This window comes from Pagrus major, chromosome 18 (genome assembly GCF_040436345.1).
Source record: "Pagrus major chromosome 18, Pma_NU_1.0".
NCBI lineage: Eukaryota > Metazoa > Chordata > Actinopteri > Spariformes > Sparidae > Pagrus > Pagrus major.
Window position 1 is genome coordinate 29,118,843 of NC_133232.1, and position 14,754 is coordinate 29,133,596.

The 14,754-nt window shown below is 45.7% G+C and overlaps 2 protein-coding genes across 2 annotated transcripts in view; one reads left to right on the forward strand and one right to left on the reverse strand.

Annotated features, from left to right (window-relative positions):
* The first annotated feature begins 3,015 nt into the window (after window positions 1–3,015).
* Window positions 3,016–6,823, forward strand: npas4a (neuronal PAS domain protein 4a). The gene is made up of 8 exons (XM_073487742.1): window positions 3,016–3,190; window positions 3,517–3,680; window positions 3,776–3,878; window positions 3,978–4,287; window positions 4,419–4,528; window positions 4,677–4,812; window positions 4,912–6,689; window positions 6,795–6,823. Exons 1-8 carry the CDS (start codon window positions 3,016–3,018, stop codon window positions 6,821–6,823), a joined length of 2,805 nt encoding a protein of 934 aa, XP_073343843.1.
* A 5,921-nt stretch (window positions 6,824–12,744) lies between these two features.
* The window catches only part of mrpl11 (mitochondrial ribosomal protein L11), a 48,559-nt gene continuing 46,549 nt past the window's right edge, over window positions 12,745–14,754 (reverse strand). Inside the window, exon 6 of the mRNA XM_073487083.1 lies at window positions 12,745–12,967. Within this exon, the coding sequence (XP_073343184.1) occupies window positions 12,862–12,967 (106 nt within the window). The 3' untranslated portion in view covers window positions 12,745–12,861. The remainder of the gene's footprint in view (window positions 12,968–14,754) is intronic.

Sequence of the window (14,754 nt, forward strand, 5' to 3'; positions counted from 1 at the left end):
GGAACAAAACTTGATGTATTGATTTTCAGATGGTGCGGTCACTTGTGTGTTCCCATACACAGTGTGTACTTTTACAGGAGGCCCGTATGTGAAATATATGTGCAAACATTATAATGAAACCTGTCGGAAACTGGAACAACTTCACAGATATACATTTATGTCCAGCCCATACAAATATGTATGTTTACTGTCTGTATGTAAATGACATATTTTGGCATGTCAACAATCTTGCAGAGTGGTGCACAGAGAACAATCTGCTGCTCAACCACAACTAAACCAAGGAGCTGATTTTTGATCTTAGAGAAAAGGAGGCAAAGTCACACACACACCTGTCTGCATCAGTGGATCTGAGGTGGAGCAGGTGAACAGTCGTGGGTTCCTTGGATTTACCATCACTGAGAGCCCATCATGGTCATCACACATCATATATGTGTCGAGTCGTCCTATTGTTGTTGGTTTTGCTGTTGTGTAGCATTGTAATTAGCAGGGTGAGCTAACTCCTCTTGATGCTCACGGCACATTGAAGAACACACTTGTGTTTACACTTCACTCAAACATCTTTTTTAACCATAATCCATGAGAAACACTTGTGAAGAACAGCAACACTAATTACTGTGTGACAGGTAATATTTGTGGTGATTTACAACATGTTTGCTTTGGCTTATGGCCTAAAAAACATTGTCTCAAAGCATGCTGGGAAACTTACTCACCTACCCCCCAAAACAATATATTTACTGTATGTAGGCCTACATGTGCAGATTTTACTATGGCTATTTCATTATGTCATAAACTTGTATCTTGACATATAGCCTATAAAGTACTAACAGGGATGTAGCACCATATAAAAACGCAACATATAGACATTTTTCATATATGTGCATATACAAATGTTACTACGGGTATTTCATATACGTCCCAACAACATGAGTAACACACACACACACACACACACACACACACACACACACACACACACACACACACACACACACACACACACACACACACACACCTCCTGACCAAGACAGACACAGTGTGCTGGGACACTTTCTCCATTGAGTTTTTCCTAAAAATAACAAAAAATAATCAGGCTGGAGAATTGAAATATGTGACGATTGTGTTCATAATCTATCCGGATGAAACATAAGTGTGTGCGCGCAGATCCAGCTGTGTGTGTGCGTGCGTGCGTGTGTGTGTGTGTGTGCTCCACATGTGAAGCACGCACTTCAGATCTATTTTGGGGGGCTACAAGTGAAATCTCCTCCCTATAAATAGGGAAGATGGGAGCTGGTTGCGGGGGCGCGCCTCGCGGTCCTTGTGCGGGTCACCTGCGAGATCTATTTTTAGACACCGCACCGCTTCCCCTGCTCACGTGAGGCTCGCGGTGACAGGATGGCGGGTTGCGCAATTCTGGCGTCTGTTTGATTTTTTTGTATTCACAGATGCCAATTATTGACACGGCGTCAGTCTCCATGAAGCCTCTGGAGATCGTCCTTGTGAGGGTTTAAAGAGCTGGAGAACAAAGAGACAAACCCTGACGCACACGAGCACGTCATTAAATTAAAAGAGGGTGAAAAAAATAAAAAAATAAAATAAAAAAAATACGATGGTTATGATGGTGTGAGCTGGTGTCATACTGGTGAAGCTGTCATGGTTGTTTTCTCTCGTCATTAGTCCACATTTATGTTCAACAAAACCAAAACTTCCTCTCACAATCTGTCTATTCTCGACACGTACCGTCGATCGCAGGGCTGTGGGACTATTTGACGTGTGTCACTCTGTACACAGGCAGTGTTGGTGTTTTATCACAGCAAAACATGCTCATTAAAATATCAAAGATCGTCTCCTAACGACAGGGAAATATGAATTTGCAGTGAACATGCGCAGCCTCCACGTCCGACAGACTGACTGACTGACTGACTGGAGGCTATCCGCACATTTCGTGTATGTTTGAGCATTTATTACAGTTTTCAGGGATGATGTTCATTCATAAAAGGCGACAGAGACGACGTGTCTGCGGCATCAGTCCGACATGTTTAAGGTGCTGGTCAAATAAAACCGCTGGATGTCACCTTTCTGACAGGTCCGGGGCAAAAATAAATAAATGACGGGTAGCCTTCCTCAGGTGCCAGACATATAAACACAGAGACCTCTTTTCGTATGCACCACACACCCCTCCTCCTCCTCCTCATCCTCCTCGTCCTCCTCCTCCTGCTGCTGCTGCTGCTGCTGCTGCACCCCCTCCTCCACCTCCTCCTCTTCTTCCAATACACCGGAGTCCGGTGACTCCGTTTACGTTTTACGCTCGCTCCGCCTCTTACTCGGTTTTGTCCAAATCGGGCTTTTTGCGTCGCCGGAGCTCCCGATTTCATCCCGACGTCATCATCGAGTAGAGGGAAGAGCTGACGTCGAGCGAGAGTCACCGAAAGGAGAGGGCACGGGTGAGGGAGGGGGGGAGAGATTCACCATTGCAAACACTGATATGAGACATCTCTCCCCCCTCCTTCTCCACCCCCCTCCCTCCCTTTTACGTCGGTGTTGGTGCGTTGGGAGCCCCCCTACTCCGGCGGAGTCCCAGCCTATATAAGTGACCCGCGAGCAGAGTCCCTCAACCAGATTTACGGGTTCCGGACTTCTGTGCGAGAGACGGCTACCACAGCCGCCGATTCACCTGCACTCCGAGCGGGGGGACAGACATCCAGCAGCCGGCCCAGCCATCAGAGCTGGTGGACGCTGTGGTGGAGCTAAAGCAGCCGGAGGACAGGACAGGAGAAGGGTTTTTAAAACCTCTCTCTCTCTGGAAACAGAAAACAACAACAACAACAACAAAACATAGCTGAGATGAAAGTCCAATAACACCTCCGAGCTCTTCTTCTTCTTCTTCTTCTTCTCTCCACTCTGACAACCTGAGACTTCAGCCGAGGCACCGCGCGGACACGAACCCGCTCACAACAAACTCTCCAACTCACATCTGGAGGAATTTCGATAGTTCAGCAGCAGCAGCACCCGGCCACCATGTACCGCTCAACCAAAGGAGCATCCAAGGCTCGACGGGACCAGATCAACGCCGAGATCCGGAACCTGAAGGACTTGTTGCCCATCACCGATGCAGATAAAGCGCGGCTGTCATACCTGCACATCATGTCGCTGGCCTGCATGTACACCAGGAAATCCGTCTTCTTCACTCAAGGTGAGAATGAATTAAACAACCTGTTGATGAAGCTCGTGTAGCAGTGAGAGAGAGGGGGGGAGGGGGGGCGAGCAACAAGTGTTTTAGCGGCACTGCAGGCGGCTCTCTCGACATGTATCTCATCCTCTACAGCTGGGTGTCTTAATTGATCAGAACTAATCAATAGAGAAGCTGATAGATGAGTTTAAAGCAGCGCGCGTCGCTGTCCGCGGTGCTGAAACGCTCCGGCTGCGTCTGTCCGCGGTGCTGAAAACGCGCTGCAGAGATCGGGTCTGTTCGGCTCCGTTAACACATTCTGCACATTCTGTCCTGGTTCGTCTCTGTAGGAGGGGGAACCGCTGCTGGTCTGGAGGAGAGCGCGGGGTTTCTGTCTTTCCACGAGCTGTCGGAGTTGATGCAGGCGCTGCCGGGCTTTCTGATGCTGGTGACCGGGGAGGGGAAGCTCCTGTACCTGTCAGACAGCGTCTCCGAGCACCTCGGACACTCCATGGTGAGCACACACACACACACACACACACACACTGAAAGGAGACACACACTCTTTACTTCAGGGGTAACGTGTATGTTTTTTGCTCGTGTTTCCAGGTGGATCTCGTGGCTCAGGGGGACAGCGTGTATGATATCATCGACGCCTCAGACCACTACATCATGAGGACCAACCTGTCGACCTCCACCTCTCTTGAGATGGGTGAGTTATCAGCAAAAAACAACAAAAAACGTCTGAATAAAGTCGCACGTTTTTATTTTTTAATTCTAGAGAAATCTCTAACCCTCCTCTCCTCCACAGACCGTCTCTTCCGCTGTCGTTTCAACACCTCCAAGTCCGTGCGGAGGCAGAGTGCTGGGAACAAGCTGGTTCTGATCCGAGCTCGCTGCCTCTCTCCCCCCTCCACCTCTCCCACCACCGGCTCCTACTGGACCTCCAACCCGGTCTGGGTGTGCTTCTGCTCCCCCCTGGAGCCCCACCCGAGCCGTTCCGGCCCCGGGGCAGAGAGGGAGTCCACCTCCGCCCCTCCTCTGGCCGACACCAACTTGTTCCTGGCCTGCTTCCACTCGCAGCACGGCCGGGACATGAGGCTGCAGCTTGCTCAGGACAGGTAAGCCCAAAAAAACTCCACCCTTCACCCTCCACCTGTTGCTTTAATACAATATGTTTGTGAGATAACTTAAAAAAAACAAGGGTGAAGCATTATCGTCCTAACGCATCACCACCCACTCTCCCCCGCAGCGTGAGCGCCTATCTCGGCTTTGATGTGACAGCTTTACGCTCCCGCTCCTGGTACAGCCTCCTCCACCCACAGGATCTGTCACATGCCTCCGCTCAGCACCGCAGCCTATGTAAGTATACTCTTCTACAACCGTCCTTGCCCACACAATCACACACACATCGTGCCCACTGGCACATCCACGCAGTGAAGAAGAACACTATGATGATTAATAGGATTACAAACCGGTGCCAACTTGTGCTGTGACTGTTGTTCAACAGTGAGAGAAGGAGGAGAGGGCAGAGCTGAGATGGTGGTGCGTGTGCAAGCTCTGGACCAGTCGTGGGTTTGGCTCTACATGGTGCTCCAGCTGCAGCCTGGAGAGATCCCCGTCAGCAGCAACAACTACATCATCAGGTATTTACAACAGGCCACTCATCCATTTCAAGTCCAATTGATTGAAATATCACAAAACACCTCCCTAACTTCCTGTTTCTCCTCTGTTTCCCCCTCCAGTGAGTCTGAGGCCTGGTCAGTCCGCCAGCAGCTCAGCTCAGAGCAGACCCAGCTCACCCTGGTCCTGAGTTCTGGCACCTCTCAGCAGGAGGGTCTGAGCCTCCAGTCTCCAGAAACCCTCTCCAGCCCAGACCAGGTCTTCACCCCCGGCAGCAGCGGCCTCTCCGCCCAGTCCTTCGACTTCAGCACCGCCGGCTGCAGCGTGGGCTCCTCTGATGAACCGGGGAGCTCTGCCGCCGAGGCCATGCAGCTGGAGGGCGACCCTCGCTCCAGTATCTCCTCTCTGGAGGAAGAGAGCTTCTTCCAGCAGCATCCCACTGAGAGCCCCTCAGTCGCCTCCTCACCCACTCCGGTCACTGTTGAAACAGTAGCAGACTTAGACTTTTTAACCCAGAACATCCTCCTGCCTCCCTCCTTCCAGCTCGACCCTCCTCTGCCATCTCTCCCCCTGCCTCTCCCGCCTGTCCCCACCACACAAGCTCAGCAGAGCAAAGAGTTTGTGTGCACTCCACCCTACACCCCACAGATCGCAGGGGCCAGCTTCCCATTCGGTGAGCCTCTCTTCAGCTTTGACCCCACTGGCACCACCACTCCTCCGCCCTCTGCCACAACAGCCACAGCCACCACCTCTCTGGCCCCTGCAGCCTCCTCCTCAGCCCCACCAACCACCGCCTCTAGCCCTGCTCCCCCCAGCACCCTCTCTACCAAGCCTCCCCTCGCTCTGCCCACTCTGTCCACTGACTTCCTGTTCTCCGTCGACCCCTGCAGCGGCTCCCTGTACGAGAAGCTGCCCCCCACGCCTGACAGCCCCGGAGACGGCGACTGCACAGTGATGACCCTTCCCGAGGTTCGGGGTCCACTGTATGTAGATGTACCACTGGGGCCCCTCCAATGTCCCCCTGAGGGCCTCCTCACCCCTGAAGCGTCACCCGGCAAACAGCCCTGCCTCTCCTTCTTCTCCCTGGAGAGGGAGAGGGAGAAGGAGAGGGCGGAGATCTCCCTCTTAGCTCAGCACATCAGCTCCCTGGCAGAGGGGTTCTACCTGGATCCACTGCTGTCCAAACTCTCTCCCCCCTCCATGTCACCCTCATCCTCCCCTCCCTCCCCCTTCCTGTCCCCCACCGTAGAACCTGCGGATTCAGTCCACATGCTGAGGGAGTTTTATCCCATCAAAGCATGGAGAGGTCTGGACATTCCCATCTTCCTCGACGATGATGATTCTCTGTTTGAAGAGAGCATCCTAGAAACCCTCCTCCAAGACGACTTCGCTCCTCCTCAGTCCACCATCCTCTCCTCCGCCACCCCCTCCACCTCCCCCGTGCCCATTCCCTCCAGCCCCACCTCCCCTCAGACCCCAGTGTGCTGGCGCCAACCCTCCCAGTTTGAGGGAGTGGGCCACTTCTGTAGCGTCCAATCGGCGCAATGTAACTCCATGGCTGGGTGCGGGGCGACTGTGGCTGCTGAGGCCGGGGCAAATGTGGAAGGGGAGGGGCTGGCGGAGGAAGCAATGGAGATCGAGGTGGTGTCATCTCCTGTGTCCTCCTGCTCCTCCATCCCGGCTTCCCCTCCCCTCATCCTCACTGCCTCCCCCAGCCCCGTCACGTCCACGCCCATCGCCTCGCCCACGCCCGCTGTGTCTTGCACTCAGTCCCTCCTGGAGGAACTGGCCGTCCTGGAACCCATGTTTGGGGCAGGTGCCTCGATCGCCCCTGGCTTAGGGCAACAACCTGAGTTGTATCAACTCCAATGTCATCCATCGCCACAGTGCTTCCACAAAGGTGAGAATCTGTCTCTTCTGTTGACATGTTAAATGAAAAAACACTGAAATCTGAAAATAGACCACTAACGTCCTCTTTCTCTCTTCTCTCTTTTTTGTCTTCCAGATGGGAGTGGAAGTGTTCCTCCGTTCTAAAATAAGTCTGTGACTTACTTCATTAAGTATGGCATATTGTCATATTTTGTGGAGCCCCTTTTACTGCAAAGTAAAAAATAATTAAGTGTATAAATATACATAATGTATATACAACTTAAGGACTTTAACTCCTACATGTCTCCTCAGAACAAAGATTGGCTTTATATTTTTGTTCAGTCATTAATCTGTATACTACTACAAACCTGGTGCAACATTTTACATGATGGTTCAACCGCATGGGCTCATAACTGACTGGGTTTTGAGTCCATGTGGTGTCTCTCAGCTTTTCTGTGACATGAGCTTCAGATATGATCAGACAGAGGAAAACTCTCTGAACGTGTACGCGCTGTTTAACTTCCAGACGCGCATTTGTATTCACTCGTAGTGAAAAAAAAATCTGTTGTGAACAAAAAAAAAAAAAAGACAAAACATTTCTTGCTACTTCAATGGGGGAAATGAATTATAGCACTATTTTGCCTGACATGCAGCAACGCAAACCCAAACCTCAAACGTACTGGAAGTCAAATGTTTACAATTTTTTTACATCCTTAGGGTGACCACTATCAGTGCATCGAATCGCAAGAGATTTCTGACAAACTTCAGAGCCTTAAAGGCGACACAAAACTCACAGACAGTAACTTTAAACCTGAGATACTTTGAGCTTTGAGTTTGCGGCTTCAAAACCTTTAACATTTCATATTTATCTCTCCATCTGAAAATCTTGTGTATCAACGTGATGTGCAAACAAACAAAAGAAAAAAAAACATGTGAAGAGATTCTGGCATGTGAAGATATCAAGATTGTCGAAGGAGAAGGTGTCTGGAAGTTTCTCTGATCATGCCACAAATCCACTGCTACGTCGTACTGTACATTAGACTCTGAATGTGGGCTCTTCAGGTCCCTCCAGTCGGCTGGATATTGTTGCAGCATCAATATTTGCAATGCTGGCAGCTTATAGCGGCTCCTGAAGCGGCCCCCTGACCTGCTGAACTCTGAACTCTTTATCATGTCCATTCAACATGGACTTTTACATCGTTGCTCCACTGGAGCGCGGTGTAGTGAGGCACAATTGACTATGTGAATGAGCGATTCTTCTTTTTTGAGAGGGGTTAGAATACACAAAAGTTTTGTTTTAAAAAATGACAAATATAGGGATGGGGTGCTATTTCTATTCAGTTACCAAGCGACACGGGTTGAGAATGGTACTATTCCCATGGTGTCGACATGCTCACGTAGAGTTGTCTACGGTCAAGTAAAGGATTGATTCCTACGTTTCTAGCTATTAAAGGCTAAGTTATTATACATGTGTAAAATTACTATATTGTATGTGTGACATTTGAACAAGATGTTAATGCATATGCGTTATGTCTGTGGATATAGGCATATGTTCTTTTCAGAAAGGTTGTACACATTTGTACATTTGTATGAAACTGTTCTCGGTCTGTACATATGAGAAAGAGATTTTTATCGCATAAGATGGAATATATTCTGAACATCTTACTTACTGCAGAATGGACATTGTGGACCAGTGTTCTATTGTGTTGCTTATAAGTGTATTTGGTTGTCATACAAATGCATTTATATTAAAGTGCACTTATAATGCGGCTGATGCATTCGTGTCGTCACAGTCAAGCCTCCCTTGTTCCTCCCTCAGCCTCATCATCATCATCATCATCATCATCATCAACATCATCATCCCACCACCATCCCTGCCTCTCTCTCTCCTCCTCTCCCTCCCATACACACTCTCCTCCATTTCTTCCCCTGGAGCGAGTTTCGCTCAGCAACAGCACTGACGCACACACATGACGAGACAGAATGAGACACTATCTGACTCAGACTGACGCACACTCTTGGCATCGAGGTTTTTTGCGTGCGCATGTGCACACACAGCCGGCCTCCCACTTATGATGATGATGCTGCTGCTGATGGTGATGATGATGATGCACGCACACACATAATAGTAGGCATATGACCCCCCCTCTCCTCCTCCCTCCCCAGCACCCCCTCTTTACAAATCACAGCAGTGGCCCACGTTCACTCGGTGTACCTGTGACTCCATCAGCGCTCGACGTGCTGGTGTAAGACTCCATATATAGGCATTCCTGCTCGTCTATTCTCAGCCTCCATTCAGAAGGAGCGGAGAGGGGAGGGCTGGAGAGAGGGGGGGAGACAGAGGGAGAGTGAGGGGAGGCTAAAATTAGAGGTACAGTAAAGAGGGATGTGGGACAAACTGGATGGAGGTGAACATATAATCAAAATCAGACAAAAATACACCAATTTTCTGTAAATCGTGACGGATAAAAGACAGAAGATGGAGCCAAATGTAATATGTAATATCTTCAGGCCACGTTAGAGATAACACAGAATGTATTGCATGTAATGAGGCAGAGCCAGAGACATTATACTGTTTTTTTCTGCAAAGCGAAGATTTCCTTCCTTCATTGGCTGCTGCTGCTGCTGCTGCAGTGTCTGATGGAGGGAAGATGAGCAGAGGAGGAAGAGCTGCACAGCTGACTGCTGCTATCTGCTGGCCAAGACAAGCACTGCACCCACACCCAGAGAGACTGATAATTATAGCCTAATAATCATGGGAAAATATGAAATTCATGCATTTAAATGGAGAAAACAAAAAACATCTCTAACTAGTTTTGAGAATCTACTGAACTATTTTTCTTCTTTATTAAAAAAAATGCTAATTCAAACGAAAAAACACAGAATTTGTCAGAATATTTCACAATTTTCTGATATTGTAACAAAACAAAATATGTTTTTGATTTGTGCATCTGATATCGGGATTGCTTGAGATGTACTGACGGGGTCTGGAGTACATCTTGTTATCTTATTGTGCTGCTAATCCTCTCACTCCCTGTCGCCCGTAGAGAAAGTCCCCAGACTCCCCTTAAAAACCGCTCAATTGTGTGAGTTTTTGAGTCAGAAGAAACTTTATAAAGTGCAGGAAACACTGTCTACAACAAATTCGGAATGGTTTGGGCCTTCTTCATAACTCGGCATGTTACACATGAAGATATTTTTTCATTTGTGTCCGTTTGTCCCGGTGATGTACATGTTTAAATGCATATGATACATAATCTGATCAGAAGTGGTCACTCCAAACGTACATTGCCAACATTTATGATTAGAATATGAAAGGAAAGGTTCACATTTTCAAACTCTGACTTAAAACAATACTCACATGCAAATATGCACACTGTTCGTCAATGTTTGATGAATTAATAGCTTTGAAGACATAGTTTCCTCTTTCTGTTTCCCCAGAAAGTGTCTTTGCTGATCAGTGGTGAAGAACAGCAGGCTGGTACAAAGGTAGATGGTTGTACTAAACAAATATAGCTTTTAAGTTGATCTAAAACACTCTTTGCTGCTTATTCACTAATTCAGTAACAAATACAGGCAAATTCTGTCGCCCCTAGAGAACGTCCCCAGACTCCCTTTAAAAATCTCTCAATTCTATGCGTTGCTGCAATAAGAGAAACTTTATAAACTTTAGGAAACGCTGTTTACAATACATTTTTAATCATCTGGACCTTCTTCATAATTCGGCTAATGTTATAGATGAAGAAATGTCTATTTGTATAAAAAAACATCTTGCAGCAACTTCATTGTCGCTCGTGGAAAAGCCCCCAGACTCCCTTTGAAAATCTCTCAATTTTGTGAGTTGTTGAAATAAGAGAAACTTTATAAACTCTAAGAAATGCTGTCTACAAGAATTCTGAATTATTTTGGCCTTCTTCATAATTCGGCTAATGTTTCACATGAATATATTTCTTTTCTACGTGTAAAAAACATTATATCTGTTAGACCCAGTGATGTACGCGTTTATTTGCATATAGAGCGAGCGGGGAAGTGGTCACTTGAGACTCAAGTCGAGACGCATGTCCACTTGTGATCACTCAGACGGATGTTAATACCAGGTCTGACTCTCTCTCAGACACCGATGGCAGCAGTTCCTTAAAATGGAGTTCCCAAGGACACTTGCACAGGACAGGAGTCCAACCATGTGATTAATGGAGAGCCTCCTCCACCTCCTGAGCCACAGATGGTGGAGGCATGGTCCTGTTGGCAGGTATCCAGGTTCAGCTAAACTTCAGAAGTGTTTACAGAGAGAGGACTGTGGATTTTGTCTCTCAACACTTTCATTTTAAGCTCCCATGAAATTAAAAAAAAGATGTTTTTTTTCCCACACATCTTGCTCTATGTCACACCGATACATCAGGTCCAACGGTGCCAAAAAAGTCGTTTTGTATGTGTTTCTTAAAATAAATGATATTTCAGAGTTTGTAACTTCCCTTAAAAAATGGTGATGACTCATCCTGCACTCAAGGGCATATCCTAACTTTGTGACCAATAACCCCTCTCTTAATGTGTAATGCACATTTAGCACTACTGGCGGCAGCAAACGCCAATCAATACCTGTGACAAATGGCTCCCTAGCTGCCTGTTTGGACAGGAAACTCGTATTGCCGAAGCAAACAGCACTCCACTAGCCTTTCACGGGAACTTTAAATCACTTCAGAAGGATTTCATCAGTGTCGGTGTCTAAAGAAGGAACAATTACAGCAACAATTAAGTCTTAATGCAGATAATGGGCGGGTGAGCATTGATTTAAAACATTATACTCCTTTACCTTAAAATAACAGCTTCAAAATCATGTTGATGGTACAGTGTCTTGTAATAGGGTGGATGGATGCTGTGGGGGGCGCCAAATCACACCAAATGCCAATTTCTGCATAACATTGTTTTAATTATTTAGTTATTTTTAACACTTGTAGTTCAGTATTTTGTTACATAAGAATAAACCATGTTTATGAGGTTTTTAAATCTTGATCTTGCCCGAGCTTCTGACCTGTTATCGTGACTTGGATGGCAGATCCAGCGCACTTTTCCGTGTCACAGGTTGTTTTTTATGCACCATAACATGTACACTAATAAACAACTAATTAAGGCTTATGTGTACCTTTATACAAAGTGTAAGATTATTTACATTCTTGATCAAAGCTCCTGTTAGTAAGATAGTTGACCTTCGAGTGTCATTCCCAACTCGTCAAGTACTGACGCTTTGGATCTTAACCTTACCTACAGTCCCAAAGTATCAGTATTTGATGAGTTGGGGAACCCAAAGCGTCAGTATTACTGTCTCTAACAGGAGCTTCAGATATTTTCCCTCATTAATCAAAGAATTTATGTCACAAAATAATGGGAAAACATCAAAGGAAACATCCCAGAGTCATCTGGGATCTTCTAAATTGCTCGTTTGATCTCATCAACAGTAAAAAAACACAAAACATACAAAATGTTATCCAAAAAAACAGCAAATCCTCACTTTTAAGAGCTTGAATTAATTAATTGTTGGTATTTGCTTGACAAATGACTCAACTGGCTGTAAAAATGGTTGAAAAGAATCGTTTCTGTCCATTGATTAATTGTTCAGTCTGGGTTTAACAATGAGGCGTTAAATATTAAGGCGTTAAATGAGACTGACCCATTTATATGCGTTAAACTAACATCCACACGATTATTCCAGTTAAAGTCAATAAACAATAATACTGAGTTGCTCATGTTCATGCGATGTTTTTGCATTAATTCATGTGCTGAGCCCTTTGGATCACAGATTGATGAGAAGTGTGTCAAGTGTGCAAGAAACCATCTGCACAACCTGACAAAGATCCAAATTGCTTCCAGAAGTGTTAATAATAGATAATAACATCAAAGAGACTGCATGTACAAATCCTTCCAAGACAGAGCAATTACAGTTTCATTAGCTCGGCTCAGGGGAAATGAAACGCTCGGGGTCATAAATATTTCCCAAATTTGAGAAGATGTTTTTGTTGGTGAGACGCAGGTGAAGATAAACCTCTTTAAAATCCTTCTGAAACACTCAAACCAAACAATTTAGACGAACAGACAGTCACATAACTGTTTATTAAGATCAGACAAACGACATTAACAGTGTTTTTGTACGAATGCATACAGTCAGTAAAAACAGGAATGAGGGCGTTGATTTTGGATGTTGCAGGTCTTCATTTCTTTTTCACCAACAAAGCTTCTGCAGCAGCTGCGGCGGCGTCAGCTTTCAACTTCTCCTCTCGCTGCTCCAGGAAGATTTTGTACTCATCAGCTGACAGACTGAAGAAGAGGAAGGAGAAAGAGAAGGAAAAATTATACTCCGTTACACCAAACTGTGACGTACCGCTGCAGTAAAATCTAATTGAACAGTTCCTTACATTCCTACATCTTTTAGTAGTTTGGTGAATTTAATAAAACTGGACAAATGTGGACGACAAACACGACATCACGATGTTTCAAGTGGAGATGGTGGATTTCTACTACTCAGCTTTATCCTTCATCTATCTGCAACATTAACTGTGGAACACAGTTTTTTTGGCATCAGCCCCCTCAGCAACGTCTTCTTTGTGGACTCGCCACAATGCAGCAGTGTTCAACAACCATCCGGGGAAACATCCATTGTAAAAGAAGCAGAGATACCAATTTCTCCACTGACAGTACTCTCAATAAATCATAATGCTCTGCAGCCGCAAGACATGTTAAGTTTTAAGTAAGGGGGAGAAAGGGATTCTGGGAGAAGTACAATATCATTAACTGAAGGAGAAGTAGATGCGGCAGGTAGAGGGACCGAGATCGTGCGAGAATACTGAACCGAAGCAACGAATGCTGCTCACGTAATAAATGATAAATATCTGAAAGTAAACACAGGTGGATGTTAAGATGCAAAGCCCCTCGTGGGCAAGAAAGTGAGTCGGTGTGAGTGTGGTGGTGTTTAAAGCACTCTGATACAAAAGACAGATGTACAAGCTTTGTTGAGAAAGGTCAACACACTTAATTCAAATGTTTTATACAACAGGACATTATGCAACTTGTGACTTTGGGATATCACTGCTAATTCACCCTCCACTTAATTGATTTCTACAATTTTAGTAGTTATTTTTCTGTTTACTGCAGTTCAGAAGGCTGTTTCACCAGCCCAGTAACCAGGATCAAATGTCAGCAGGTAATGTTTCTGCCAACCACTGATGCATTCAAATATATACAGTGTGTGTCATAGGCTATACCACTAGGGCCATCACGATAGCAGATTTTCACTACACGATTATCGTGGCTGAAGAATTCGAGTGCAGGGAGGTGAAGAGAGAGTCTGAAACCATAAATGTAAAAGTGTACAAAAAGAAGAATTACACTCAATTCCTTCCTCCTTCGCTGGATTATTCATGTGTATTATTAACAAAGTATCAATATTTACATTTTTAATCTCACGTTTATCATGAATATTGCGATTTGACACAACACCCCTACTCCATTTCATATTGACATTTCTAAAAAACATCACATCACGCTCATGTTACATGTTTATGACCTGTCGTTCATGTGTGGAGGTGGTGGAGTTACAGGGGAGAAGCTGGTGACTGCAGTCCCAGACTGTGTTTCAACATTTGTAAGTGTGACAAAGCTGGATATATTTAAGGAGACCATTTCCAGACGTGTTTTCTGGTGACAAAAAGCGGAAATTTTTGACATCTGCGGCCACGCTGCGACCAAAACAGGTATCTCAAACTCAAACATGATCTTTTCCAAAGCCCAACCTTTTTTTAAAATATATAATAATACACAATATAAAATAGGAAACTGAACCTAAAGAAAGTTTCTTTGGTTTGCAGAAACGTACATTGCCAACATTTATTCTGCCGACTGGGATGGCGACCATATACAATAAGATTAAATTTTATTGATCCCCTGTAGGAGGAATTCAACCTGACACAGCAGCAAAAGGGAGCAAAAAGTGACCAAACAATCCAATAAGTAGCAGCACAAGGTGGAGTAGACTAAGACCAAAATAAAAGAGAATAAAATAACATACACAAATAAATAAAGGAAAGGGGAGAGGGGAGCTGCTGTGT

Coding starts and splice junctions, on each gene's coding strand:
- npas4a (XM_073487742.1), top strand. CDS start 3,016: ATGTACCGCTCAACCAAAGGAGCATCCAAGGCTCGACGGGACCAGATC. Junction 3,681..3,775: donor AGCACCTCGGACACTCCATG/GTGAGCACACAC, acceptor TCGTGTTTCCAG/GTGGATCTCGTGGCTCAGGG. Junction 4,529..4,676: donor CGCTCAGCACCGCAGCCTAT/GTAAGTATACTC, acceptor GTTGTTCAACAG/TGAGAGAAGGAGGAGAGGGC.